This window comes from Canis lupus, chromosome 23 (assembly GCF_003254725.2).
Source record: "Canis lupus dingo isolate Sandy chromosome 23, ASM325472v2, whole genome shotgun sequence".
NCBI lineage: Eukaryota > Metazoa > Chordata > Mammalia > Carnivora > Canidae > Canis > Canis lupus.
In genome coordinates this window covers 45,521,706-45,547,908 of record NC_064265.1, presented here as the reverse complement: position 1 = coordinate 45,547,908, position 26,203 = coordinate 45,521,706, and the positions used below count along the sequence as shown (strand labels likewise).

The 26,203-nt window shown below is 45.2% G+C and overlaps 1 protein-coding gene across 1 annotated transcript in view; it reads left to right on the top strand.

Annotated features, from left to right (window-relative positions):
• Nucleotides 1-21,789, top strand: part of MINDY4B (MINDY family member 4B) — a 34,736-nt gene extending 12,947 nt beyond the window's left edge. The window contains exons 6-12 of the mRNA XM_035705113.2: nucleotides 831-996; nucleotides 1,563-1,628; nucleotides 5,861-5,931; nucleotides 7,549-7,621; nucleotides 8,415-8,576; nucleotides 19,337-19,517; nucleotides 21,579-21,789. Of these exons, the coding sequence (XP_035561006.1) occupies nucleotides 831-996; nucleotides 1,563-1,628; nucleotides 5,861-5,931; nucleotides 7,549-7,621; nucleotides 8,415-8,576; nucleotides 19,337-19,517; nucleotides 21,579-21,721 (862 nt within the window). The 3' untranslated portion in view covers nucleotides 21,722-21,789. The remainder of the gene's footprint in view (nucleotides 1-830; nucleotides 997-1,562; nucleotides 1,629-5,860; nucleotides 5,932-7,548; nucleotides 7,622-8,414; nucleotides 8,577-19,336; nucleotides 19,518-21,578) is intronic.
• Nucleotides 21,790-26,203: the final 4,414 nt, after the last annotated feature.

The following is a 26,203-nucleotide window of genomic DNA, read 5'->3' as shown; positions in this document are numbered from 1 at the left end:
GCCTGGGTGGCTCAGTGGTTGAGTATCTGCCTTCTGCTCAGGTCAGGATCCTGGGGTCCTGGGATCGAGTCCCTCATTGGGCTCCTTGCAGGGAGCCTGCTTCTCCCTCTGCTTCTCTCTCTGTTTCTGTGTGTGTGTGTGTGTGTGTGTGTGTGTGTGTGATGAATAAATAAAATCTTTCAAATAAAATAAGATGCAAAGTAGCTGTAGTATCTACTTCACGAGGTTCTTGGGAGGATGAAATGAGGTGACGTGTATGAAGCACTTAGAGCAACGCCAGGGACAGTGATGCCAGGCAAGTAAGTGTGAGCTACAAGTCAGTAAGGACAACACGAGGTGGGCCTCCAGCGAGGCATAGGACAGACATGAGCAGGCAGGACAGACAATGAAAGATACACCTTGGCATGAGCAAAGCTGTGGAGGGGCAACGTAGGATGTATGTTCAGGTCACTGGTCCATGGGGGCCAGCGGGCTTGCACAATAACACAGGGAGATAATGCTGGGAGGATTGTTTGGGGTCACACTTGCAAAGGGCCTGTCATTGGGTTAAAAAAGTTGGCTCAGTCTCTGCTGGCGTTCAGGAGAGAGGACAGTTGGTGGGGTCACAAAAGGTGGGATGACTCACAGGGTGGCACTGGCTAAGATCACCCACAGAAATAATATGCTGCTGTGAGGATGCCAGTTCCCGTGATGTTCTCACGGCGTAGTTGATGAAGGAACCAAAGAGACCCACCTGGTGTTCAGAAAGGGACCTAAAGGTAGACGCACCTCGCGTTCAGCTAGGTGACTATTGATGCCAGTGTTTCCCCACCCAACCTTCTGCATTGTAGTTTATGTGCCATAAGCAAGCAGGAGCAAGAGCAAGCCCTGGCTGCGGCGCTGGCCAGCATCGTGTGGGCTGCAGGAGCAGCTGAGAAGGCCACCGTCTGCCTTGTCACTGAGGACACTTACATCACCTCCACCCCTGACTATCCTGGAGATGATTTCACTGAGCGAGTGAGTGCACCCCTGCCCGTCCTGCCACATAAAGGGCCAATGAAGCCAAAGAGTGTACTAGGCTCACCATGGAAATGAAGGTAGAGCCCCATCGATGCTTCTGGAAGTGTCGATGTGACCAAAGGCATCTTCCAAGGAGGTAACCACCAGGGTTGTAAGTGATCCAGGCGGCCTAAGAGGAGAGGAGACTCCTGCTGTGAATTTTTCCTTCCAGAATTCATCATGATCGGGATTATCCCATACCTGAGATCATTACAGGCTGCATTTCCACATCCACTGTCTTAAACATTGCTGAGTCCTACCCATCAGGAGAAAAACATGTTTATGGTTTTGCTGCTCAAGATATCATATTGGCTTAAAACTAAGGAATGTAGAAGTGAGGCCAGGTCATTCACTTCCACTATGTATGTTTTGCACGGCCTTGTGGAAGACGACACGTCAGGCTTTAGCAATGTGATTTTGCAATGAAACAAAAAGCTTCCTTGAGGAAATAGCCATAAGTTGACATCTTATAGATGTAGCTTTCATCTTCCTTTTCATTTTTATCTTCTGTTCCTGATTTATAGCTCCAGCTGTTTGAACTTGTAGAGAAAGAAGCCACTGAGAAATTCATCTATGATCATTTACAAAGCGTAAGTGTTTAAGTGTTGAGATAATTCCTTTATGTTGAACTGATCTTACAGGAATCTTCTTTCTCTTACAAAGTGTATTTCTAATGATGCTTATTAAGAAAACCAGGTCATTTTGAAAGCTAAGGAAAGGCCAAATGAGAGAAAGAGAAGCCCGCCTCTCCCTCCCCACAACCTAAAAAGAGGCCAGCTCACACACAGGCCACTCACAATTGCCTCTTTGTCCCTGGCTAATCAAACCCAGAGAATAATGCTATAGAGGGCATATGCCAAGATTTCTTTTGTGGGAAGAGAATACGTCAAAGCAGCCTTGTCTCATCTGATGGATAAAACACAAAAATGCCTTACAACAAAAGCCCTGGTCTAAATTGCCAAAATGACTCCAAGGAAATGACTTCTGTTCTGAAAAAGGTGGCCTCGTTTCACCTTGTTTTACCAGCACCTTCCATGCAATGTCCTCCTGGCAGTGGAACTTCCCCACCTCCCAGGTGGGGACAGTGTTGGTGGAAAATCTAAGGAGCTTTTTAAAGATTCCTTTGCAGTGGAAAGGGATGAGTACTGATTTTCTAAAGAATCAGAACCCTAAGAGGTAAAAGAGGATGATTAGTAGGGTAGCCACGAAGCCACACAACTGTGGATTATACAGAAGGGGGAGATGTGTTCTACGAAACTCACTGCTCCGTTCCTTCCAAAGTCTATAGAGGCAGAAAACTTGTGGCCATACATTGGCCACACGATCTTGATTAAACCAGTTACCCCAGGCCAACCTCCCCCACCGTCTCATAGGTCTGTATGGCAGGTAGAAGAAAGACCCTCCCGCCAATGCCACCTCCCACACAAAGGTGTCCATACCTTACCTCCGGAAACTGTGAATTTTATTCTTCTGTAGAAAAGGGGAATTAAGGTTGCTAATCAGCTGACTTGATTTTTTTTTTCATTTTTAAAGCTTGTATTATTTAAGTATAGGTGACACACAACATTATACTGGCCTCAGGTGCACAACATAGTGATTTGGCAATTCTGTGCATTGCACAATGCTTCAACATAAGGAGAGTACTCTGCATCACCCAGGTGAGCCCAATTAATCACAAAGGCCCTTAGATGTGGAAGAGGAAGTCAGAGGGTATAACATGAGGAAAGTGGCACCTGCCACTGCTGGCTTTGAAGATGGAAGCAGGCGGACAGGACCACTAGAAGCTGTAAAAGGCAGGGAAACAGATTCCCCCCTAGAGCCTCCGGCAGGCCTGCTGACATTTCGATTTTGGCCCAGTTAGACCCACTTTGGGCTCCTGACCTCCAGAACTGTAAGATAATACATTTGTATCGTATTTCGTTTTATCAACTTTTTCGTTGTAATTCCGGCAGAGTTAACATGCAGTGCTGTATTAGCTCCAAAATTTGTATTATTCAGGCTATGAAATTTATGGTTATTTGTTACAGCCTCATTATAAAACTGATCAAAGCTGTATGATAGACTTTAAAGACCTGACATGAAATATTAAGGGAGAAGTTTGCTTAGGGACTCTTTGTTGTGGGCAGGAGATGTCTAATGGGGTGACACAGAGAGAACCACGTGAGGCACAAGGCTTCCAGCAAAAATAGGCAAACCCCTTCCTCTTAGTCCTCTATCTCCTCAATGCAGACCTGGGGTCGTCTGATGCAATAGGAAGGACTCCCACGTCTGTGGGCGATTCCTCAGTGTAGCCAGAGTCGAGAATCACAACTATCCTCATTGAAGACTAAGAGTAAAGCCAGAATAAGTAAAACAGGCCCAAAGCAGAGGCAGACCATGTGGTGTGGGTGAGCGTGGCACAGGAGCTACCCTGGTCAAACAGACCTCTGCCAACTGTCACCAAAGCCACTCTGGGGAAGTGTGGGCAGCAGTTCCTCAGTGAGGGTGGCACTTGATGCTCCTCTCAAGGGCACCCCCGACCAGGGACTTCACTCTAGGATGAGCCCCCATCCCAGACCTTTACCAAAGCCCATTCACTCTCAAGATGCACAGTGCTGTGTCCCATTCCTGTGTCCCATCTCGAGACAGAAATCAAGCCAGAGGTCTGCGGGCTACATGTGAATAGTAGGACCTATTGTAATGGGTTGGATTTCATCCTCCAAGAAGATATGTTCAAGTCCTAACCTCCAGTGCCTGTGATCTTATGGGGAAAGGAGGTCTTTGCAAATGGAATCAAGTTAAGAAGAAGGCATGCTGGATTGGGGTCGGCTCTAACCCAGTGACTGGTATTGTCGTAAGAGGAAGAAGGACATTTGGACACAGACACAGGGAGAGCACCAGTGGTAATGTGGGCAGAGGCTGGAGTGGTGCATCCTATAAGCCAAGGCACCCCAGGGATTGTCAGTAGCACCAGAAGCTAGAAGACGCAAGGAAGGATCCTTCCCTACGGCCTTGCCCTGACACCTTGGTTTCAGATGGCTGGCCTCCAGAATAAATTCCTATTGTTTTTAAGCCATTCAAATTTCTGGTGATTGGTGACAGCAATCCTAGGAAACCAATACACCCATCGTACATGATCTGCAGCAGTAGCCCACACAGCGTTATTTTTAAAAATTTGACTCAGCAACTGTCGAAAACAATCAGGAGATGCCACACAAAACTCTGGATTTTGTAGCTTCTCCCCCCCCCCAAAATCAGGAAATCTGGTTGCCCTAGGCCTATCTCCCTGCAAGTCCTCAAATTAGCTGACATGGGGGCGGTGACTCCCATTGGGCAAGCTCGGAGAGGCTGGATGATGCCACCCACCTGGCAAAAGGACTTTGCAGATGTGATTAAGTTAAAGATCTTGAAATAGGGAGGTGATCCAAATTTTCCTGGTGGTCCCAGTTAATAAGAGGAGTCTTATAAAAGAAAGTGGATGCCAGGGTGGGGGGAAAGAAAGAGGTGTGGCGAGGGAAGCAGAGGGAGAAGAGGGGTCGCGGTGTAGGGTCACACTTTAGGATCATGAGCCAAGGATAAGGACGGTTTCTAGAAGCTGGAAAAGGAAGTGAACAGCATTGCCCATCAAGCCTCCAGAAGAAACACGGGCTTGCCAGCAGCTTGAATCAAACTCATGAAGTGACACCCCTGTTGGACTTCATATCCCAAACCATATGAATTTGTGCTGTTTCTACGCCACCAACTTTGTGGGGTTTGTTATGGTCGTAACAGGAAACGAACACACCAGTGCCCCCAGTCTGCCTCAGGCCCCACCTCTGCTCATTTCTCCGACACCCTGCAGCACACCCATTCGGGTTCCTGTCTGGCTCCTGTGGTGCTGGAATGTTTTCTCCTGCCTGAGGGTCCTGCCCCTGCCAGGGCACAGAGCATGAAGGGCACAAATTAATCCAGGAAAGGGAAAGCACCTGCATTTTAGTAGAGGCCCTCCTGTGCCTCTGGAGGAGTGGCTTTCACCCTGGGAACCTTGAAAGCCAGCCAAGGAGCTACTTTTCAGCAGCCGGAGCACGGACGGGAAGCTAAGGCCTACTACCTGAACGTTGGTTGGGCAATTTGGATCTGATCCTGGAGCTCACAGGGAACCTTTGGAAACTTGTAAGCAGAAATAGAACCTGGCCAAGAAAAGACACAGGAGAGACATGCCTGAAAGAGGGACGGATACTAATTTTGCTGTCGTTCCAGCGCGTTCCAAGAACTAAGGTTGGTACTGTGCCTGATTTCATTGGACTTTTGCAACAAACCTGCCATGTATCTGCAGTTGCAGATCAGGAGATTGAAACTCACAGGCAAGTCAGTAAATGGGAATAAGAGTAGAGCTGGTTTTGAACCTAGACCTGTCTAGCGCCAAGGCTATGTCTGTAGAGGATCTCTGCTCCCCCCCGGGGGCAACGAGGAGGGAAGGGTACCCCGACCGAGGAGAGACTGGGAGAGAGGCCAGCCAAGAACACACAGCGGGCCTGGGCTAGGATGGAGGCCGGAAAAATGGAGAGGAAAGATCTACTACATGGTAGCCCTGATTCACGTGATACAAGTGGAAGGAAGAAAAATAGGTCAAAAAGCAAGAGAATGACGTGCCTTGGGCAGATCTGCAACAGGGAAGAATGCATTTGAGAGTGAAGATGACCCAGGGCAGCGTCCTATCAGCAGCTCAGAAAAAAAAAAAAAAAAAAAAAATCTTCTTGGGCTATAAATCCTTGAATTCATGCCTAGAGATAAACATAGCTGCATTGCTTTAAGGCAAACATGCTTTTTTATTTTTATTTTTTTTTTCTGTCCTCCCAAACAGTTCAAAGGGGAAGGAAGCCATGGTGTCATCTTGTTTCTTTATAGCCTGATCTTCTCCAGAACATTTGAAAGGTAAATCCAACAAATATTTGCACAGGCATTTCCTATAGCTCTGAGATCACATAGGTGATATACTCCGGGGTCGGAAAATACTTTCACGCCCTGTTGGAAACATGAGTACAGTGTGGCTTCTCCTGGATGCTCTTCGGTGGATTTACCCTTTTCTGTAGTCGGTTTGGCTGTATTAATGGGTGAGTGGACGTCACCAGGAAGGTTTGGATTTGCTTTTCTAGGACACTGGTGGCTTCCTGCTTCTGGTGGTTATAACTGTGGACAGAGAACGCCGAAGCTTCTTCGCATAATTTTCATAATAGGAATATTTTATTATTTATATGCACAAAAAGATATATCCACAGATTTTTTTTTTTGCCTCTATGATATGCAAAGCCCTATTCTTGGCACCATGGAAAATATAAATGAAAGAAGAGGTGGCCTGGCCTGCAGGGTCTGGTCTGGGAAAGACAGGAGGTGTACACAGGGGTACTAGGCAAGGTGCAGGTGGTACTTCATGTACTAAATGAGGTGTAAAGACAAGGGGTCTTAGGGGATTCCAGGGGAGGAAGGATCCTCAGCAGATAGACTAGTCAAAGAAGACTCGTTAGAAGATGTGGGCTCTGAAAAGAAGGTAACCTTTTAAGAGTTAGAGAGAGATGGAAAGGAAGATTTCCAGGCCCCAAAGCAGTGTTCCCAACACCTGGCTTTTGCATAACATCGTCACATTTTTGTGGTCTCTATTATTATTTGCTTAACAGTTTTCTTTAAATCAATACATATTTGACTATTAAATTCCCCCCTAAACCTTCATATCCTTTAAATCATGTATTTGCTGTACTAAAGAAAAACGTATTAAGCTCATCACTATAACACTTTTTTTTTTTTTTAAATCACGCTGCACTTTGGGCAATGCTGCCCTGAAGCATATCTGAGGCCACCAAGGCACTCATGATGCTTGACCCAAGTTTGCAGTTCCTATTCATAGAAGGGCGGTGGGGTAAGGATGCCTCCTGTGAATAGGTTCCTTCATCACAGGTCACACGCCAGTACTCAGCACTTCTCCCTGGGTGAGAGCAGGAGCCACATTCCACCTTGACCTCACACAGTCCAGGCTAGGACCCCAAGTCCTGGTCCCTGGTGAAACAGCAGAGGCCGCCCCTTCTGCTGCCAGGAAATGGGCTTAACCCTCAAACTGGTATTTTCCCCCTTGAACAATCTGTTCAACTCTACCTTGGGCCAGCACTCTCTGCAGTGCTCATGTGTCACTACCCTAAGCCAAGCATCCCTTGTTGCCCAGAGCAAACAGTTTCTCTCCCGTGCCCCCACCCCAGCACCCACTGGGATTCTAACACACACACACACACACACACACACACACACACACGTGTGAGCCTGACACTTGAGCCTTCTCCCTCACCGCCTATCAGCAGCTTCCCCCAACTGCATGCCTTGCTCTCCCATCACCTCCGCAGCCTCAGAGGCTTTTCCAGGGAGATACGCAGGTGTGAGGCACGCAGTGGCTAGGTGACCCACTGGACCGCTGCTTTGTGTTGGAAGGTGGAGAAGGAGAGGTTGCAGGTCCCTGGTGCAGTCATCGTCTCTGACCAAAGGCTGATGGTGTCTCACATTCTGCAGGCTTCAGAAGGACCTAGATGCCTCCACCACTCATCTGTTACAGCCAAGTGCGGGGGGCTTCCTGTGCAGGCAGGTAGGTTGGGAGACTTTGCCTTTCTATTGTAGAATCTGAATAAGGCTTTTTCCCCCCCAATTAAGTATATTCTCTCCTGAAGTGAAGAGTGATCGAGCTACCTCTGAAGGACTGAGAAGTTTGTTATCAGACTCTACCTTCCCACTTAACCTCTGAGGGCCCCATATCCCTGGGAGTCTTTTTTTCCCCCCCAAGATTTTATTTATTTGTTTGAGAGTGAGAATGAGAGAGAGAAAGAGACAGAGCACCAGGAGGAAGTTGGGGCAGAGGGAGGGGGAAAAGCAGACTCTCAGCTGAGTGGGGAGCCCGAAGCAGGGCTCCATCCCAAGACCCCAAGACTATGACCTGAGCGAAGGCAGCCGCAAAACCAACTGAGCCGCCCAGGTGCCCTCTCCCTGAGACTCCATAGACCTATTAGAAAATACCTTGACGAGACCCACCAGGAATCCCTAATAATGGAAAGAAAAGTACTAGAAAAACAGTTTAGCTGATTGCTTCTTAAATTGCAACTATGAGAAAGCAGAGTTTAAAAGGAATGTAAAGGGAGGAAGGGCAATAAGATCTGAGTGCGGCCATATGGGGTATGGCTCAGGAAACAAGTCAATAGACTCCTGTTTTAACCCTACCAGAGGTTGCTGACATGTTTTTCCCAAAGTGGATATTAAGGGATCCAAAAGTGGATATTTTTGAAGCAAAACTGGTAATTCTTCAGTGATCATTAAAAGGAAAAAGAAATTAAGTCCTTTTGTCATTGCTACCAAGAATGTAAATATTTGTAAAATATGTCCTCCAGGCAATTTTGAACATGATTTTAACTGGAAGAGCAAGTCCAAATGTCTTTAATGGCTATCAGGAGGGCAAGTCTCAAGAAATATTACATGGAGTCCTGACCCGCAGTGACGTCGGGTATTTGCAGTGGGGTAAGGATGCCTCTGAGGATGACAGGCTTGCGCAGGTGAGTGTGCTTTGATTCTCAGCCACACAACCTAAGTGTAAACATTTTGCTATTTTTTTTTCGGTCTCTATATTCAGGCAATGAAAATCTGAGCTAACTTTGTCCTTTACTATATTCCCGCACGCTTCCCACCCACCACATACACATATACAAACAGAGACTTTCAGAGTCTAAATGTAAATATCCGAGTCTCCTGTACTTGTTTCATATTTATTTTATGCATTTTTGTGTATAGAGAGTACAGGTAGTATAAGTAAAATGCAAATAACTTTTTGAAAAACAATACTTGAAATATTCAGACGAAAAGAAAGCTCCCTTCATCCTCATCCAGGGACAGGCCTCCTTCTCAGAGATCAGTACTGTCAGCAGCCCATGGGTATGGTCCCAATTTATTTATGCAAATGAATCCATATTTCCTATCTATTGCTTAAAGCTTGAAGAAAAAAATCACTGGGGAAAAAAACTTTTATGAAACTCCCCCTTTATGAAACTCCTCCCCTAAAGATTTCCAGCTCAGGGGATTCACAGCCTCCGACAACCAGAAAGGAGAATGTGCTGTTGAAAAACATCACGAGAGAATTAAGTCAGATGTGATTCTGCAGAAATAAACAGGAGAGAGGGTGAGGAGGCAAATACACCCAACCCCAAACCAGATATCAAAGACACTTCTGTGATAGTGTCACGAAGATCATCACCCTAGAACCCAGGGAGGGCAAGGCGGGTCCTGTGAAAAGCAGCGCTTCTCTGGAGTGGCCATGAGATGAGCAGGGCTGTGATTCAACAGGATGAGGACGGACCCCCCAGCCCTTCCCCCCTCACCAGCACCAAATGGGGGCCTGTCCTGTCCTTCACTCTCCTCCTTCAGCTCAGAATCCCTTTCATGGACATGAGACTTCACGCTTTAGAAGATCCTCTTCCATCCAGAGCTTCTCACCTTCCCTCCTGCCATTGGCTCCGGCCACAATGCCTCGTTCATGAAATCCGCATCTCGTGCCACCTACAAATCCTATATCGGATGGCACCAGAGGAGTAGAGTTTGACCATAGCAGAATTAAGTACGTGTTGCATTACGAGCATGTTTAAAAGTTTGTTTGCTATTCCTTGGGTTTGAAATCCAGGCCCATCGTAGAAAAATGAGAAGTGACTGATAAGCTAAAAGCAAAAGAAATGAACCCATTCCCAGCACCCAGGGATCAATCCTTTCAGAAATGCTTCCATGTCTTTTTCCTTCTTATATGAATATGTCCTATTCTACTCTTCAAAACATGATTTTTATCATTTGACACAGATATCTGTAATGTGTCAATGGATGTATGCCCTTCGTCATATGTAATGGATGCAAAGAATTCCACTGCGTGGATATGAAAGACGGTGTTTTGAATATATCCTGAACACAGAAAGGATTTGTTATTGTTATAAGATTCCTAACCATTCGGTCCTAGATCATCTGAGGACTCATCTTAGAATTTGATATATCGATAATAAACAGGAAAGGGATCTATAGATTTCATTTTACGTATTTTTCTTTTTTTTTTTTTTCAACCACACACGGTCATTTGATGTCCATATGGGGTCAAGCACTCCGTACCTCTCCCAGCCCAGTAAGAGGCCAAGACTCAGTTTGGAAAAAAAAAAAAGGGAGGATACACCAGGGGCAAGTTTCAAAGAGTGGGGCACAGAAACCATAATAGTAATTGTACTGCTTTGTCTGTGATTACAAAGCTCTTTCACACTGTTTCACTATATTCTCATTATAAACTACAAAGATTTTAAAAAGCGTTTCTCGTACTTCAGTCGTTTGCGTAGGTAATTCACAGCTCTGTCGCGTCTCCACACCTGCTCCACACTCTGCTATTATTTGATTAATATTTTTCTTTAAATCAAATCCTTGTAAAAATTTGAATGTAACCTCTTCTGCAGCAGTAATACAAGCCATGGATTTGACAGGTGTTTTTTGTTTTTTTTTTTTTCCTAATACATGTTCACATAAGTAAATAAACAGGTTTTGTTTGAAAGCTCACCCCAGGGCCACTGGCTTTCCTGCCACATGCCACCAATCGGCATTTGTGCCACACTTTGGAAACCTGATTTAAAAGTGAGGGAGGTTCTATAATGCGTAGGAAGTGGCCCTGACCTGAAAACCAGGAGACTCCGTTGGAGGCTTTGCCCCGCCACTCACAGGATCATCACTTGGGCTGGTCACTTACCTTCTCTAGGCCTATTTCCTCACTCAGACTAGTGTCCTAACATCTGCTCTGCAACCACAGGACTGAGGTGAAGAGCAAACAAGATAATAAATGCCAAAGCCCACTGAAAAGCCAAAAATGGCCCATATGCCTATAAGTTTATGATGGATGATAAAGAAGTAGTAGTAAACCACCACCGGGGTGGCTCAGCCGCTTAAGGGTCTGCCTTCAGCTCAGGTCATGATCCAGAGGTCCTGGATTCACCCTCTGCTTCTCCCTCTGCCCTGCTTGTGCTCTCTCTTGTACCCTCTCTCTCTCTCAAATAAATAAAATCTAAAAAAAAAAAAAAAAAAAAAAGGACAGTAGAGTGCATTCATTGATCATCTCCTGATTGTGAGGCTCTGTATCCAGATACAAAGATGAGTCACACATGGGCCAGTACATATACATACACCGATTGTTTGAGGAAGGATATAGGCACTAAATGATGGAGAACAGTGGTCTTGACACTGGCTGTACACTGAAATCACCTGGAGAGGTTGGTTCTTTAACTGAATTTATTTTTTTTAGTTTTCTTCCTCAACAAAATTATGTGGAAGACAGAGACTTTCCATATATTCCCTGCCCTCAAACACGCATAGCCTTCCCCATTGTCAACATCTCCCACCAGAATGGTGTATTTGTTAAAATTGATGAGCCTACACCGACACATCAAAATTACTCAAAGTCCATAGTTTACAGTACAGTCTTGACGTTGTATACTGTATGGATTTGCAGCAAATGTATAATGACACGTGTCCACCATTATAACATGATACAGAGTAGTTTCACTGCCCTAAATATCCTCCGCACTCTAACTAGTCACCCCTCCCTCCCCCACCCCCAGGGACAACTGATCTTTTTTTTTTTTTTTAATTTTATTTATTTATTCCTGAGAGACACACAGAGAGAAGCAGAGACATAGACAGAGGGAGAAGCAGGCTCCATGCAGGGAGCCCGACGTGGGTCTGGATCCTGGGACCCCGGCATCACAACCTGAGCCAAAGGCAGATGCTCAACCACTGAGCCACCCAGGCGCCCCAATAACTGCTCTTTTTACTGCCTCCCTGGTTCTACCTTTTCCAGAATGTCGTATGGTTGGAAGGAGAAAGCCTGTAGCCTTTTCAGATTGGCTTCTTTCACGTAGTAATATGTAAGTTCAAGGTTCTTCTAGGTCTTTTCACAGCTCAGTTGCTCATTTCTTCATAATGCTGATTATATTCCCTTGACTAAATAATATTCCGTTGCTGCACCACAGTTTATTCGTCCATTCACCTGCAAAGGACCTCTTGGATACTTCCGAGTTTTGGCAAACGCTGCTATAAACACCCATGTACAGATTTTTGGGGGACGGGAGTTTTCAACATCTTTAGATAGATACCGGGGAGCATGATTGCTGGCTATACGGTAAGAGTGTGTAGTTTTGTAAGAAACTGCCAAACTGTCTCGCCAGTGGCTGTGCATTCTCGCGTCCCCACCAGCAGTGAGTGAGAGTTCCTATTACTCCCCATCCTCACGAGCACTTGGTGTCGTCAGTGTTCTGGATTTTGGCCATTCTCGTAGGTGTGTAGCGGTATCTCATTGCTGTTTCCATTTTCATTTCCAGGATAATATGTGGTGAGGAACATCTTTGCATATGCTCATTTGCATCTGTATATTTTGTTTGGCGAGGCATCTCTTAAAGCCTTTGGCCTACTTCGAGAGCTTTTAAAACTACCAGTGGCAGCTCATCCCCCAGAACACTGTCAGATTCATGGATATAGGACCTGTGTAGGCACACAGGGACCCATGCTCAGAAGGCCCTGCCCTTGCTGTCACCGCCTAAAAAATTCTTAATAATTTTTCAATAAGGATCCCTGCATTTTCATTTCACCCTGGGCCCCAATGGCAAGGCCAGTCCTAGCCAATAGGGCCAATGCCCCTATTCTATTTGATCTAGAGAACATCTAAGCATTAGAATTTGAAAGCCCACAAGTGATTCTAATGGGCCAACCTCTGTTCTAGAGCAGGGCTGCTCCACCTTAGTCCTATTGACATGTTAGACTGGATAATCTCCTTGTGGTGGGGCCTGTCCTGTGCACCATGGGATGTTTAGCAAACCCCTGGCCTCTACCCACTAGATGCCAGTAGCTCTGCCCTTCAATGTGACAACCAAAACTGTCTCCAGACATTGCCAAATATTCTCTGGGGGACAAAATTGCCCTGGTTGAACTAATGCTTTAAAGGAAAGGAAACTCTCGTTAGATCTAACTGATTAAATCCATGTGTGTAGAATTGAAAAACCCACTATTGCAACTAAAATTACAAGAAAGCACATCTTCTTTCAAGTGGTATCAGCATGGTTGACAGCTTTCTGCTCCTGTAAACATCTGCAAGGCTTTAGGGACAAGTCTAAGAACTTATCTTCAATTAAAATTAAGGAGGTGTTTGCTAAATAGCTACTAAGTGGCTCTGAGAGAAGGGACGATGTCAAAGACTGTGCCACATGGAAGGGAGGGAGGTGACACTGAGCACGTGCCTCAGAGTCAAGAATTCAGAGATCCAGTGCTACCGTTTTCTCTGGAACACATTTCTTTCTACGCGAGTCAGCTCAGACCCGTAGAGCTGCTAAGTCATGATTTACAGAAAATTACCTGCAGAGCCTAAAATATCCTCCAATAATAAAGTGGATATTTGTTGGGACCTTAAAGTAAGCCAAAAGGCCAAGGCATAGATAAAAAATTAGGAGCTTTCCTATGAGAAGAGGGCAAAATGTACCAGACGACAGGACCACCGTCCAAATGCTTGCTCATAAATTGGAAGTAGGGCAAAGCACGGAAGCTGCCCACGTTAGCTTTAAAATCTACGTAGAAGTCAAATCTGCAATGCTTCTATCTTTTAGAAAAGTGACTCATGTGACTCTTCATCCTTCCTTCTTGGACTCAGTGTTCTCTCTCCAGGGAGACTCCTATGAATCCTGCCCTCAGTGAAAATTGCCTGCAATTGTACACTAATGGCTTGAAGCCCCAAGGATGTTTATTATGCTGTCTCTGTCATGCACCTGGAGTTTGGCTTCGGAACAAATGTATGAAAGAGCAAATACTGGCTGGTGGTTAGTTTGCTTGCTTGAACCGCCGAGATCTATGAATGTGTTAGACATATACACATATACATAGAAAGTTTTTTAGTGGAAGGTGCTTTTTTATTCTTTCTCGAGCAGCTCATTATTGGGGATAGAAGCCATTCAGAACTCATTTGTATTATTAAAATAATTATATATAATTATGCTTTATATATAAATATACGATATTATATATATATAATTTTAAATGTATTTTTCACATCCCTGAGGGTGGTAATTAAAGAAAGTATACACGAAGTGTATTTATTTGTTGTAGCCCAACGGCCTCTTGTATAGAGCACGCACTATGTGCTAGGTTCTCTCTGAGCCATTCGCGATGCCTCATTTTGTCCGATCCTCCCTTCCCCTCAAAGTTGTAGTATTAGTTTTAGTCCAGGGTCTGTCGTTTGGCCATTAATTTTGTATATGAGAAAATCCAGCCAGAGACAAGTGCAGGAACTTGCCCACGGCCACCAGCTGGGTGTCAGAGCCGGTGCTAGGATGCCAGATTCCACCTGTATCAAAGCCCATCTTCTGCTACTGGGCCATGCTGTCCTTAGCATCTTTTCTTGTCTTCGGATAAAGTGCTCAATGCAAAATGCCAGTTCTTAGAATGTTAGTCCTTCACAAGTGCTTTTATAATCTATCATATCTTATCTATTTACATATAGATGTGGATGTGTATTATATCATCTGTAGTGTCTATTATAGATGCACTGATGTTAGACTCGAACATTTATTTATTTTAAAAGATTTCGTTTATTCATTTGAGAGAGAGAGAGAGAGCATGAGAGAGCGAGCAAGCATGAGCAGGGGGAAAGGGCAGAGGGAAAGGGAGACACAGGCTCCCCGCCAAACACAGAGCCCAACTCAGGCCTTGACTCCAGGGCCCTGGGATCGTGACCTGAGCTGAAGGCAGAGGCTTATTGGACTGAGCCACAGGTGCCCCTCAAACATTTATTTGTTTTTAGAGATTTATTGATTGATTTTGGAGAGAGACAAGGAGGAAGGGCAGAGAGAGAGGGAGAGAGGGTCCTCAAGCAGACTCATTGAACACAGAGGCCAAATTGGGGGGCTCAATCCCAGGATCCTGAGATCATGACCCAAGCCAGAATCAAGAATTGGGTGCTCAATCAACTGAGCCACCCAGATGCCCTAGATGCTAACATTTAGTTGGTGGCAACACCAGGGCTAGGTTTTAGAAGTCATGACTCAACAAGCGAGACCTTTTTACATTGACTTCTAGGTTAAAACAGATGCGAGTTTGAGCTGATAGTGAACTACACATATGTGGGGCACATACTCTGAAAAGTATCTGCCCCCCTTCACCTGTGGCCAATTATATGGCCCTGAGACTCGTGCCAACCAGAAGACTCATACGACTGCCATGTATCCAGAAGCCGAATAGTTCACAGTATTTTATCATAGAACTGAAATACTTTGCAGAGCAAAAGTCTGCTCAGAAAGAACTAGATGTGGTTCCAGAACAATGCTCTCTGTATCACTGGATTGAAGATCCCCGATGGATTGAAGAATCCCTTCCTTTCTGCTCCGAGCAGGGTAACTCCTCCACACAGGACTCACGAATGTGCCACCTGGGTCCTTAAACGCTTTATGGGCATTTAGGGGCTCCTGCCTCCGGTGAGTGCTGCAGGTCAGAAGACTGTATGTATCCACGGATACTAAAGATAGGATATAGGAAAGGTTCCCGAGTTCAAAAGAAAACCAACGTGCCAACAGATTCTGCTGGCCAGGTGAATCCCATCCTGTAATGCTGCATCTGTCTTCCTAAAGTAAATCTCTTCTTAGTCTGGGGTAAAATTGCAGAGACTGCAAAAACACACTGCCTTTCAGTCCCAATGTCACAACCCAGTGGGTGAGATTTAAAAAAAACAAAACAAAACAAAACAAAAAAAACCTTGGAGTTCTCATTAGATGACACGGCGAGCCCCCCAGAGCCCACCAGACTGACAGCTCCTGCGGAACACAGCCAGCTACCCGCAAGATGAGGCGCTGTTTTGAAGCCTCCCGTCACTTTTCTATTTGGAGGTACAGGTTTCAGTGTGAGGTTCCAATACCTAAGTGAGAACATAAAGCAGTTTGAGTCTAACGCCATCTGGAAAGCCTTAGGAGGTTCGCATTATCTTCGCACCTGCCACCGAGAAGAAAAATCAACTCTGATTTTTTAGGAGGGACCGAAGCCATTTAGGCCTTGCTGGAATCACTCCCCTGGCAGGCCTGGCAAAGCACACCAGCATCCCAGCCATACCCTCTTCCCTCTTTAAAGTCCCTTTAAAGAGATCAGGAGGGAGGAATCCAACCATAAAAGGACCACATACCTGCAAACTCGCTGAGGGGAGTTCCATCGACTCCGTGTTGCAGCTGCAGAGATGAAAGCCAGGCCTCTCACGGTTATGCACGCGAACCGTCACCAGGCATGAGGGAAGAAAGCACAAATGTCCACCTTTCTCCCACTCCGATTGCCACCCTGGGCCCTTGGGACTTGCCATAGCAAAGCTCGTTAATGCAAGGGCACGTTCCAAGTACCATCGTTCTAGATGCCCTCCCCCCGCCCCAAAAAAAAATTGCTGGACTCCATCCTTGCCTTGGCATGTGTGCAATTTGTCCACCCTTCGTCCTGTCCCTATAGTGTCACGCTGACTTAAAGGATACAGGTTATGAAAGCCTTGATTACTGCATGTAACGCTGGGCTTATTACACAATGAGTGAACTTAAGGAGAAAGGTATTTTATTTATAGCACTACTGTATCACAAGCTAATTTCCTTGTTCACCATGGCAACGTGAGGCAACACGCACAAATTCTGCATTGGGGGAATCTCACCAATAAAACATATTTAGAACGCTGCTTTTTGGGGCTGGAGGTTAGCAGATCCACCGTCTACCCAACAGCGATACACATCCTCCACCGAAGGTTCCAGTCAAATACATTCTGTGGCGTATTAAGAAGAGAAGGGGCTATAATATACGGCTGGATTCCATCGGGAGGTGCTTTGTTTTTTTTGTTTGTTTGTTTGTTTTTGGTTTTTTGCAGGACTCACTTTACACCAGGTGTATTCTCAGCTGTGATCTTAAGGCTTGCCTCTCAGGGTTAATACCCCCAGAGTGCCTTGACAGTCACACATGACATTTTCCTTTCCACTAGGATCTCTCAAGGCAAGCGAGGCCCTGCCCACTCAGTTGTGCAGTCTCTGTATGGTGACTTTGGGGGTTGGAGATGGTTGTATTTATAACTACTTCATCTTCCTCCTACTCTAATAAAATCTTGAGTAGCTTTGAGCTCAGAAGAGAAAACCGTTGCCTTGTTGCAGGAAGTACCAAGAGTGTGGTGTCAGCACCTTGCAGGGTGTTCAATCTGAGCGCCAGCTGAATTTTGCCTACGTTACAAAAACTCTGTGCAACAATATCATGCGTGCCTATACGCTATGACATCCCCCCCTCCACCCCAGTCACAATTTACAGGAACTTTCATTGGTTGGAAATCAGCCAAAATTCAGGGTTTTTTTTTTTTTCTCCATTTCAACAGAAGTAACACTTTATTCCAAACAGCCCTCGATTTCCTAGTTTGCCCAAGTTTTCCAACCTTACTGATTCCACGTTCTGCAGATCGTATTTTGATTACATATGACCTTAGTGCACTAGGTGCCCCGGCAAGCAGGCCTAAGAAAGAAAATGCTTCTCTTATAACTAATGAATGGTTACAAGGTTATTTGGAACTTGTGGGTGGATTCTTGGAACGTAAACACATTGGGCTGCTTCCATGGCACATCCTCTGTGTTTTATTTCCGATGGAGCCAGTGGGCGACTTGCCCGTTTGATATGTGAGATGCTCATATTATATTCAGCCCAGAGGGGGCTAATTCTAGTGTGAGTAGATAAGCAAATCCTGCACCCCCCATGAGCATGTCCAAACTGAGGTGCTAGGCCGGCACCCCCTTTTCAAAACTGCTCGCTAACCCTGACTTTGTGTCTTTCAAACGCAGTGATAAAATTTTCCTCCGGCAGCTAAAAGCCAAAAACTTAAAGACAAAAGCATTTCTGATTCACCCACTCACCCACAACCGAAGAATTTAAAGCAAAACGAAGAGACTTGAATAGAACTATTGAAAAATCAAAATGTCAAGTTATTAGCCCTTAATACTTGGGTTTATGCAACGTGGTAATTTCTCAAAGCGGAATCTTCCCTAACACAGAACCTGTTCTTGAACACGCAGTGAGACTCTAAGGACTGACGAAGAAAAGAAACAGAATTGGGTCATTATGGGAAGACACACTAAGGCTGAGGGTCCAGTAGGTTTCCCTGGCATCACATGAAAATGATGTGTTTTTTTTTTTCCCTAAGTAGTTCATGCTCATGTCTCTAACTAGAAAAAGAAAAGTTTTTAATATTAATGAGTCTTGATGGCAATATGTGCTTTCTTGCCTCTTTAAACAAAGTGGTAGATATCATAAATAGAAATGCACTGTCATACCGAGATACCCTCGGGGGCTGTGGCGTGTGCCTCTCGGAGTGCTACTTGGCCAATCTAACTCACTAGCTATGAGAACTCCAGGCCGGATTGAAAGTTGCCTGGAAAAACGAGATGAACTAGTTAAAAGAGTGAACTGCGTATTATTACTGTAATGCTAAACTAGTGTACTCGGCTCTCAGCCCCTCTCCCATCCCATGTGCATGTTGATATGCAGATACGTGGATATATGTATGAGCATTTGAATGTGTATATGACTGTGCATCCCCCTCATTTCCTGGGAGCCCTGTCCTCCATTCAAAATATTCCCTATTTCTCTATTCTAAATATTTTTTTTAAGATTTTATTTATTTGAAAGAATGAGTAGGAGAGAGAGCATGAACAGGGGCGAGGTGGGGGGGGAATTGCAGAGGGAGCCTGCTGCCGGCCTGGAGCCCAGGACCCTGGGATGATGACTTGAGCCGAAGGCAGACACCTACCCAATGGAACCCCCCAAGTGCCCCTCTCTTTTTTCCTATATTCTAAATAGTTAGTGCTTCCAGAGGTCTGAGCACCTGCTGAAGGAAATATTGCCCTATCTTGGGCATAGGACATAGGACACCAGTCGGTGATGAAGACAAACTGAAGTTCTGGTATTCCACTCCCACACTTGTATTTCAGTTTATCTATTTGTTCTCTCCTTAACGTCAAAGCCAAACTGAGGCGTTTCCACGTCCCCGGTGAGGCCATCCCCAAACTGCAGCAGCCCCCCTGGGCCACACCATTTGTACATGGAAATTCACTCATGACGCAGCCTCCACTTGAAAGCACACGCACGCGGGGCGCCCTGCACACCTGCAAGTGCAACAAGAAGCCTCCGAGCTGCTTTTTGATCACGATGATGTGTCAGCATCTGCCTTGATGTGACCAAATTTCTATATTCATCTGCATTTGCTCTCCCCTTCCAGGTGGGCAGCATGCTGAAGACTCCCAAATTACCTATTTGGCTGTGCAACATCAATGGAAATCCCAGTGTCCTTTTTAGCACCAACAGGCAGCTCTTGTCAGACTGGAAAGCGGAGCGTCGCTTCGATCTGTACCTTTACAGGGGCCGCCCCCCCCAGCAGAAGCCTGTGCATCTTACAGTAGGTGAGCATTTCTGGCTCCGAGGGCCCCCCTCGTGGGCGCTGCAGTGCGCTCGGAAAGATGCACCTGCCGATGTTTCACAGCCCTGTGCACATTCACACTAGCTCTGCAGGAAGATGCTTCGGCTTGAGCTCTGAAATGAAACCCGTGCACGAGTCCCACGGGCCTGAACCCAAGCATTGCAGCCTGGGCCATCCAAAGCTGCTCTCAGTGAGAGCAGGGGCCTTGAGAAGCAGCACAGAAGCTTTGGGTGATGAGAAAAAATAAAAGGGGGAGAGTCAAATTTCCAAGAAGCCCCCTCCAGGGTCTTTGATCTGTGAGCAGGAGGCATTTAATGCCTGAAGGAAGAACTGGAAAAAGGGAGGGATTGGGGCAGGGGTGTTGGACTTGGTCAGTTCTATCCTACAACTGATGGGCTGATCATCCAGTGACCTAAGCAAGCAAACCCAGAGGGCATTTCTGTTCAGATATTTGAGGGCCTACTAAGTGCCTGACACTGGGAAAGCAACAATAACTAAGACAGAGTCCCAGCAAAACTTAAGAGGTTCCAGTCCAATGGGAGAAGCAGACGACCACGCAGGTCATTTTATTTCAATTACAACCATACTTGCTTAAACTCGTAAGGAAAAAGGACTAAACTTTAAGTGTGTTTACACACTGGCCCTTCGGACAGGGGAATAAACATGATGAGACTGGGAGTCTGTACTGGGTACCTCGGCTCTACTGGTGGAGCCTTGCTGGTTTGATGTTTCACTCTTGGCATTTAGCATCATGGGCCTGGTGTTAAGCAACTTTTTGGTCTAATGAGCAAATCTGGAAAAGTATCTTGGTGACTCTTATCTGTCTGGCTCCTAATTTTTCCTTAATTATGAGAAATATATATTTGCTCATTTAATTTAGGGGGACGTTGACAAGACGTTCCTTCAAGTATGTTATCGTTTCTACTTTATTCTCTTCTTTGAGGAAAGTATCATTTTTTGAAAGATTTTATTTCTTTATTGGAGACAGAGAGAGAGAGCCCATGTGTGCTCGCAAGGATGGGGGAGGGACAGAGAGAGAGGGAGAGAGAGAATCCCAAGCAGACTGCGCTCAGTCCAGAGCCCAACATGGGGCTTGATCCCAGGACTCTGAGATCATGACCTGAGCCAAAACCAAGGGTCTTGCTTAACCAACTGAGTGACCCAAGCACCCCAGAAAAAAAAAAAAAAAAATATATATATATATATATATATTTTTTTTTTTTTTTTAATTAACTCACATGCATTGCGAGCATTCTCTTCTGGGCACTGTCTTGGAAGCTATACATGTAATCCCATTAAGTTCTCCCAGAAGTCATATGAGGTAGTACTGTGAAGTTATTTTCACAAAGAAGAAACTGAGGTAGAAAATAAGCAGTTATTAACTGACTAAATGAGGCTGAGAGATGTTAATGCCCTCTCAAATGTCACATGAGACAAAGCTGGCTCTTGAACCTAGTCCTTGACTACCTCACTCAACTCCTTCGCCCTTCACACAAACATGTGACTGTATTCTTAGAAGCGATGAGCTCTCCTTTCTCCTGGTTTTCCTGACAACATCCTGTGACCTACACTTGGCTCTATGTGTCACATCATGGTGTTGGAATATGTATCACATGACACAAATATTCATGGTCTAAAATACACAACCCGTGTAACCATAGACTTGTTTTGTATGGGCATTTCTACATACCATCTACTGGAATCCCCCTCTGTTTAACCAGTTCTAGGAACACAGGCCCAACTCCTGCCTACCTGTGGTGTTTTCCTTCCCTCCTGGCTTCCTCTAGAATCATGTGTGGATGCTAGGGCCTAAATGCTGGCCATTCGGGGCACCTGCGTAGCTCAGTCAGTTGGGTGTCTGACTTTGGCTCAGGTCCTGATCTTGGGGTCCTGGGATCTGGCCCCACAGTAGGCTCAGCGGGGAGCCTGCTTCTCCCTCTCCCTCTCCCTCTGCCCCTCCCCTCGCTCATGCTCTTTCTCTCTCAAATCAATAAAATCTTAAAAAAAAAAAAAAAAAAAAACACTCCGGCTCTTCCCCACTCAGATACTCACTCCCATCACTGGGAAAGGAACCAACATGAAGATGAACATGGACCAGGAAGACGGTTTTCTCCAGTGGAGATGGCAATCAGAACCAAGTGGAGAGAAGCCACTGTCAACTGGAATGGAACCATTCCCTTTCTCTAAAGAGAAAGCCAGGATGTGCAACGACGTCTGAAGCGTGAAAGCTGCTGGGGTATGAAGCTAATGTGTGTGTGGGGGGGGGGGGGCGGGGGGGAGACCGCTTCATACATTCCTCATTCATGAACCCCAGTGAAAAAACACGTTAGCCATTCTCATTCTCTCTCTCTCTCTCTCTCTCTCTCTCTCTCTCTCTCTCTCTCTCTTTCTCATCTCTGTGAAGCCCTCTGCAGTTCCTCTAAGTGCTATGGAAGAAACACAGGCCCTTCCAGCAGGGCCTTGCAAGGTGTATCCTCTATACTTGCATAGACTGGTTCCTTCATTTTATTCAATAGAGCAAATGAAGTGTCTTTCCTGTATGTTATTTTCGAATTAGTCTTTTCCTGGTGTGACTCTCCCTGAGGATTATGGACGCAGGCAGTTAGCTTTCATTTGGGGATGAAGTCATCAGTAATGCATCATCAGATTTTTAGTTATGGCAAGAACTCAAGCCTTCTCAAAGACTTCCTGGTAGAGAGAGCATTCCTTTCCAAGGTTACATTTCACATGCCCACATTAGCAAGATCTGGTCATTAAAATAGTAAATGGGCTTCTTTGGGCTTGAAGCAGGGACTATTCCTGGTTCTGGCAGCTATAGTAGTTGACTTCTGGGTTCAAGCAGTCAAGGCGAACACACGGAAGGAGACATTCTTTCTACCAATGCTATGTTTCTTGTCTTTACAAGCTGAATATAAACACATAGACAGACACACAGATAAAATGAGAAAGAAATCTTATTCCTAGATAAAACAAAATTACATGTAAAAATAGAATCTCTTCTTATGTCATTGTTAAAAGGGGAAACAGTCCTTTTTAGAATGTGATCTTTCCCTGTCCTGTTGAATGCTTACGCTTGTTTCTGAAGACATACACAGAGTAGGACACATAGTCTTTCTTTAAAAAGTACTTGGAAGCCATCTAGACCTTTTTTCCTACCCACTCCACCCATCTGCCAACGCACAGCCAGGGCTCTGTATTCGCAAGGTAAAGGTTAGATTGCTAAGAACACCTTTTCTGCACCCGTTGTCCGAATTAATCTGTGAAATGCACTTTCATTTGGCTCAAAGAATAATATTTTAACTTAAGGAGCAGTAGAAAATGAAACTTCAAGGTGAATAATAAATTATGTCAAAAAAGAAAGCCAGTTTGGCTTGGATTGCTGATTACAGTATCTTTATTACATTGGTGTTTTCATGAGGGATTTAAAATCCATTGGACAAATAAGTGGATCCTTTTCAACCCTTGTTTTCTTTGGTTTTAGTCTTAGCAATAATGGGCTTTTCCTGAGGTGCAGATCTGGGTTTTTTGTTTTGTTTTATGCGTACTGGGTTACTTCTAACCAAATGTCCCTGTTGGAGTGGACTGCTGGAAAGCTTAGAGACACGGAGAAACAACCACACAGGCCTCAGGGAGGAAGCTTCCAGCATGAGTAAGAGATTTCACTCCAAGTGTCTCAAACAATAAGGACATGCTTTTCCAACAAGATTGGTCCAGCAAGGGATCTGTGGCTCTCTTAGGTCAATCATGATTCATCTTCTAAGGCTGAGAACAGGACACTTGTTACCAGGACAAAATCGGGGCTCTACCAAAGGACAGAGTCTACAACAGGATGACTGTTGTGTAGACAACCGGCCGCACCGCCTGGCAGTGTATCTGTCCTCGCAAAAGGCATTTTTTAATTGGCCTCATTTTCTGAGTCTATTTTTGGTCCCTACCCTATTTTTCCTTTGAATTTCTAATTTATTTATGATTTGTGGCATTTTGTCATATTTTATGTGTTGTAATCTGTCTTAAATTATTCCTGGAACAAATCTATAAATAAGTAAAATAATAGAGGAAAGATTAAGAACCTATGTCTTATATATAAAGGTATAATAATTTTGAGATATATATATATACTTTGACATAAAAAATAAAGGTGTTAATCACTTTTCATGTCAACATTGGTAAATGAGTTTTTATTTTGTCTTATTAACAGGGCACCCAGTAATTTTTTTTTAGGGTGGAAACATGTTCTTTTAAAGTAGCTAGAAATGCTCTGGGACAATTAGATCACCTTTGAACTTTCATGTTTTGCGAAAAATGACTTTATCTTATCAGCTTCTTGTTTGTTTTTTTTAATTTTAGATTTATTTATTTGAGAGAGAGAGAGCATGAGTGTGTGTGGGGGGGAGGCACAGAGGGAGAGGGAGAGAGAGAGAATCTCAAGCAGACTCCTTGCTGAGACTGGAGCCCTACGTGCGGCTCCATCTCACGATCCTGAGATCATGGCCTGAGCCAAAACCAGGAGTCACTTAACTGACTGAGCCACGCAGGTGCCCCTGTCCTATCAGCTTCATTAATCAGGAAAAAGCTGATTGCTTGAAGACAGAGACTAACAATTTTTCTGAATAGTTACCTAAACTGACTGTATCCATAGTGAGACCAGGCCTCTGAGGAGATGGCAAATACTTTTTGTTTCCTTAATATTGATTCGGAATGGTCTCTCCCTTAAAAATTATTGTTTGTTCTTAGAGAAGATACATGTGTGATTTTTTCAAGTACATGTTCACCAATGTGGCAAGACTAGGTGGGAGCTGGCCCCGGGGGTGGGCAGCCCAAGAGTCCCTTCCCCCATACTGGCTGGGTTTGGCCTTGTGCTCACCAGGTCTGTGCAACCTGCAGTCACCCCGGGCCTGACTCTGTTTACAGGTAAGTAACCCAAACTGTGAATATATACTGTTGACTGTTGCAATGGCCTTTTCAGGGCCTTAGAGACACAACCGTTTGTTCATTCATTCGGGGAACTCTTCTAACAGCTCCTGGGTGCCAGGCAGTCTGTTGGGTGCTAGAGGAATATGGTGAGCACCTCGACCATGGGCTCTCTTCTCTCATGGAGCTTAGGCCCTTCCAAGGAGATGGCATTAATCATAACACCACTTCAATGAATATAAGCTTGAAGACTGAGATAAGCATTGAGAATAAAGGCCTGGAAGTTCAGGAAAAGGCTTCTCTGAGAACAGATGGTTAAGCTGAGATAGGAAGCTCAGTAGAAATAACCAGGAGAGTTGTAGAGGGAATGGCAGGGGCAGATCCCGGTGGTGAAGGTGCTTTAGGAACAGAGAAACCAGTGGGGCCGAGGTGCAGAGAGCAAGGCAGAGAATGGCCGGGAAGCAGCTTGTGGTCAGGGGAGGGCAGGACCTGCTGTAGGGCAAACTTGGAAGGTTGTAAGGGGCCTGGCAAGATGTGCATTTTGAAGCAAGTGCCTCAGTGTGGAGAATGGGCTGGAGAGAGCCTGGAGGGGATGCAGAGACTAGTGAGGAGGCTATGGCTGTGGTACAAGGCTAGAGACAGTCAGAAAAGGCACTGGCAATAAACAGCAGACCAAAGCGGGCCACTCGGGAGATACCCACCAGTAAAGCAGACAAGGCCAAGAGATTGATTTCAGGGGTAGGCAGAGGAGGGGGAGGGAGGGCTCAAGAATGACTTCCAAGTTTCTGATTTGGAAACTGGTGGAAGGCTGTGCCTCCACTGAATTGGGAAACACTAAAAGCATGGCAGATTTGGAGAGGAAGAAACCCTAAGGTCAGGCTTGTGTGGAACATTTATGTGGAGAAGTAGAACAGTGGGTTAGAAATAGGGACCAGGCACTCAGAGGAGAGGCTTGGACCAAACACATCTGGGAGTCTTGATGGGAAGTAACGTGAGGGTCTGGAATAAATGTGCCTAAGGAGAGTAGGAAGCAAGAAGAGGGCTGGTCTAAAACTGAGCCCTGAGGACTTCCAGGGTCAGTAGTTGAGTAAGGTATGATGGGCCGGGGAAGGAGGTAAAGGAGGAGCAGATGGATATAAGAGGTGGCTGTCCAGTGATATCTAAATAAAAGGTATCTTCGGTCAATGATTCTTGATGTTAAGGTCAACAAGAGGGGGGATCAAGTCAAGTCTGAATAAATCCAGACAGTTGTTTCCAGGATAGCAGTCTAACTTTAATTCTAAAGAACATATTCATTTCTCATTTTCTTCCACGAAGTACTTGGAATGGCTGGTAACTGGTGAACCTCTTAGAGAACTGGGTGTTGAACCCAATAAGAAAACTTCTCACTACCCTCCACAAGGTGGTGCCATGAGAGTGACTTTTTTCAATATCATTATCAAATCTAATTATCAAATACATGCGAGTGACTCGGTCACACACACAAAAACCAGTAAATAATTATAAAATTAATGTAAAGGATATTTCATCTTTGTGGCACCTGGAACAGGTATCTCTAAGCATGGTGGGTAGAAGTGCTCTAACCTAGGAGTCTTCCGCTCTCCTCTGCTCCAAGGGGGAGAGCAAGAACTAGAAATGTTAACTTGGGAATCGCCCCACGTGCACCACTACCTCCCCGATGCTGGCACCGCTTGCTCTCCCTGTACTATTAGGAGAGCCATCCACGTACTCCCCTGACTTCTCTCCCAACCCTTTCCA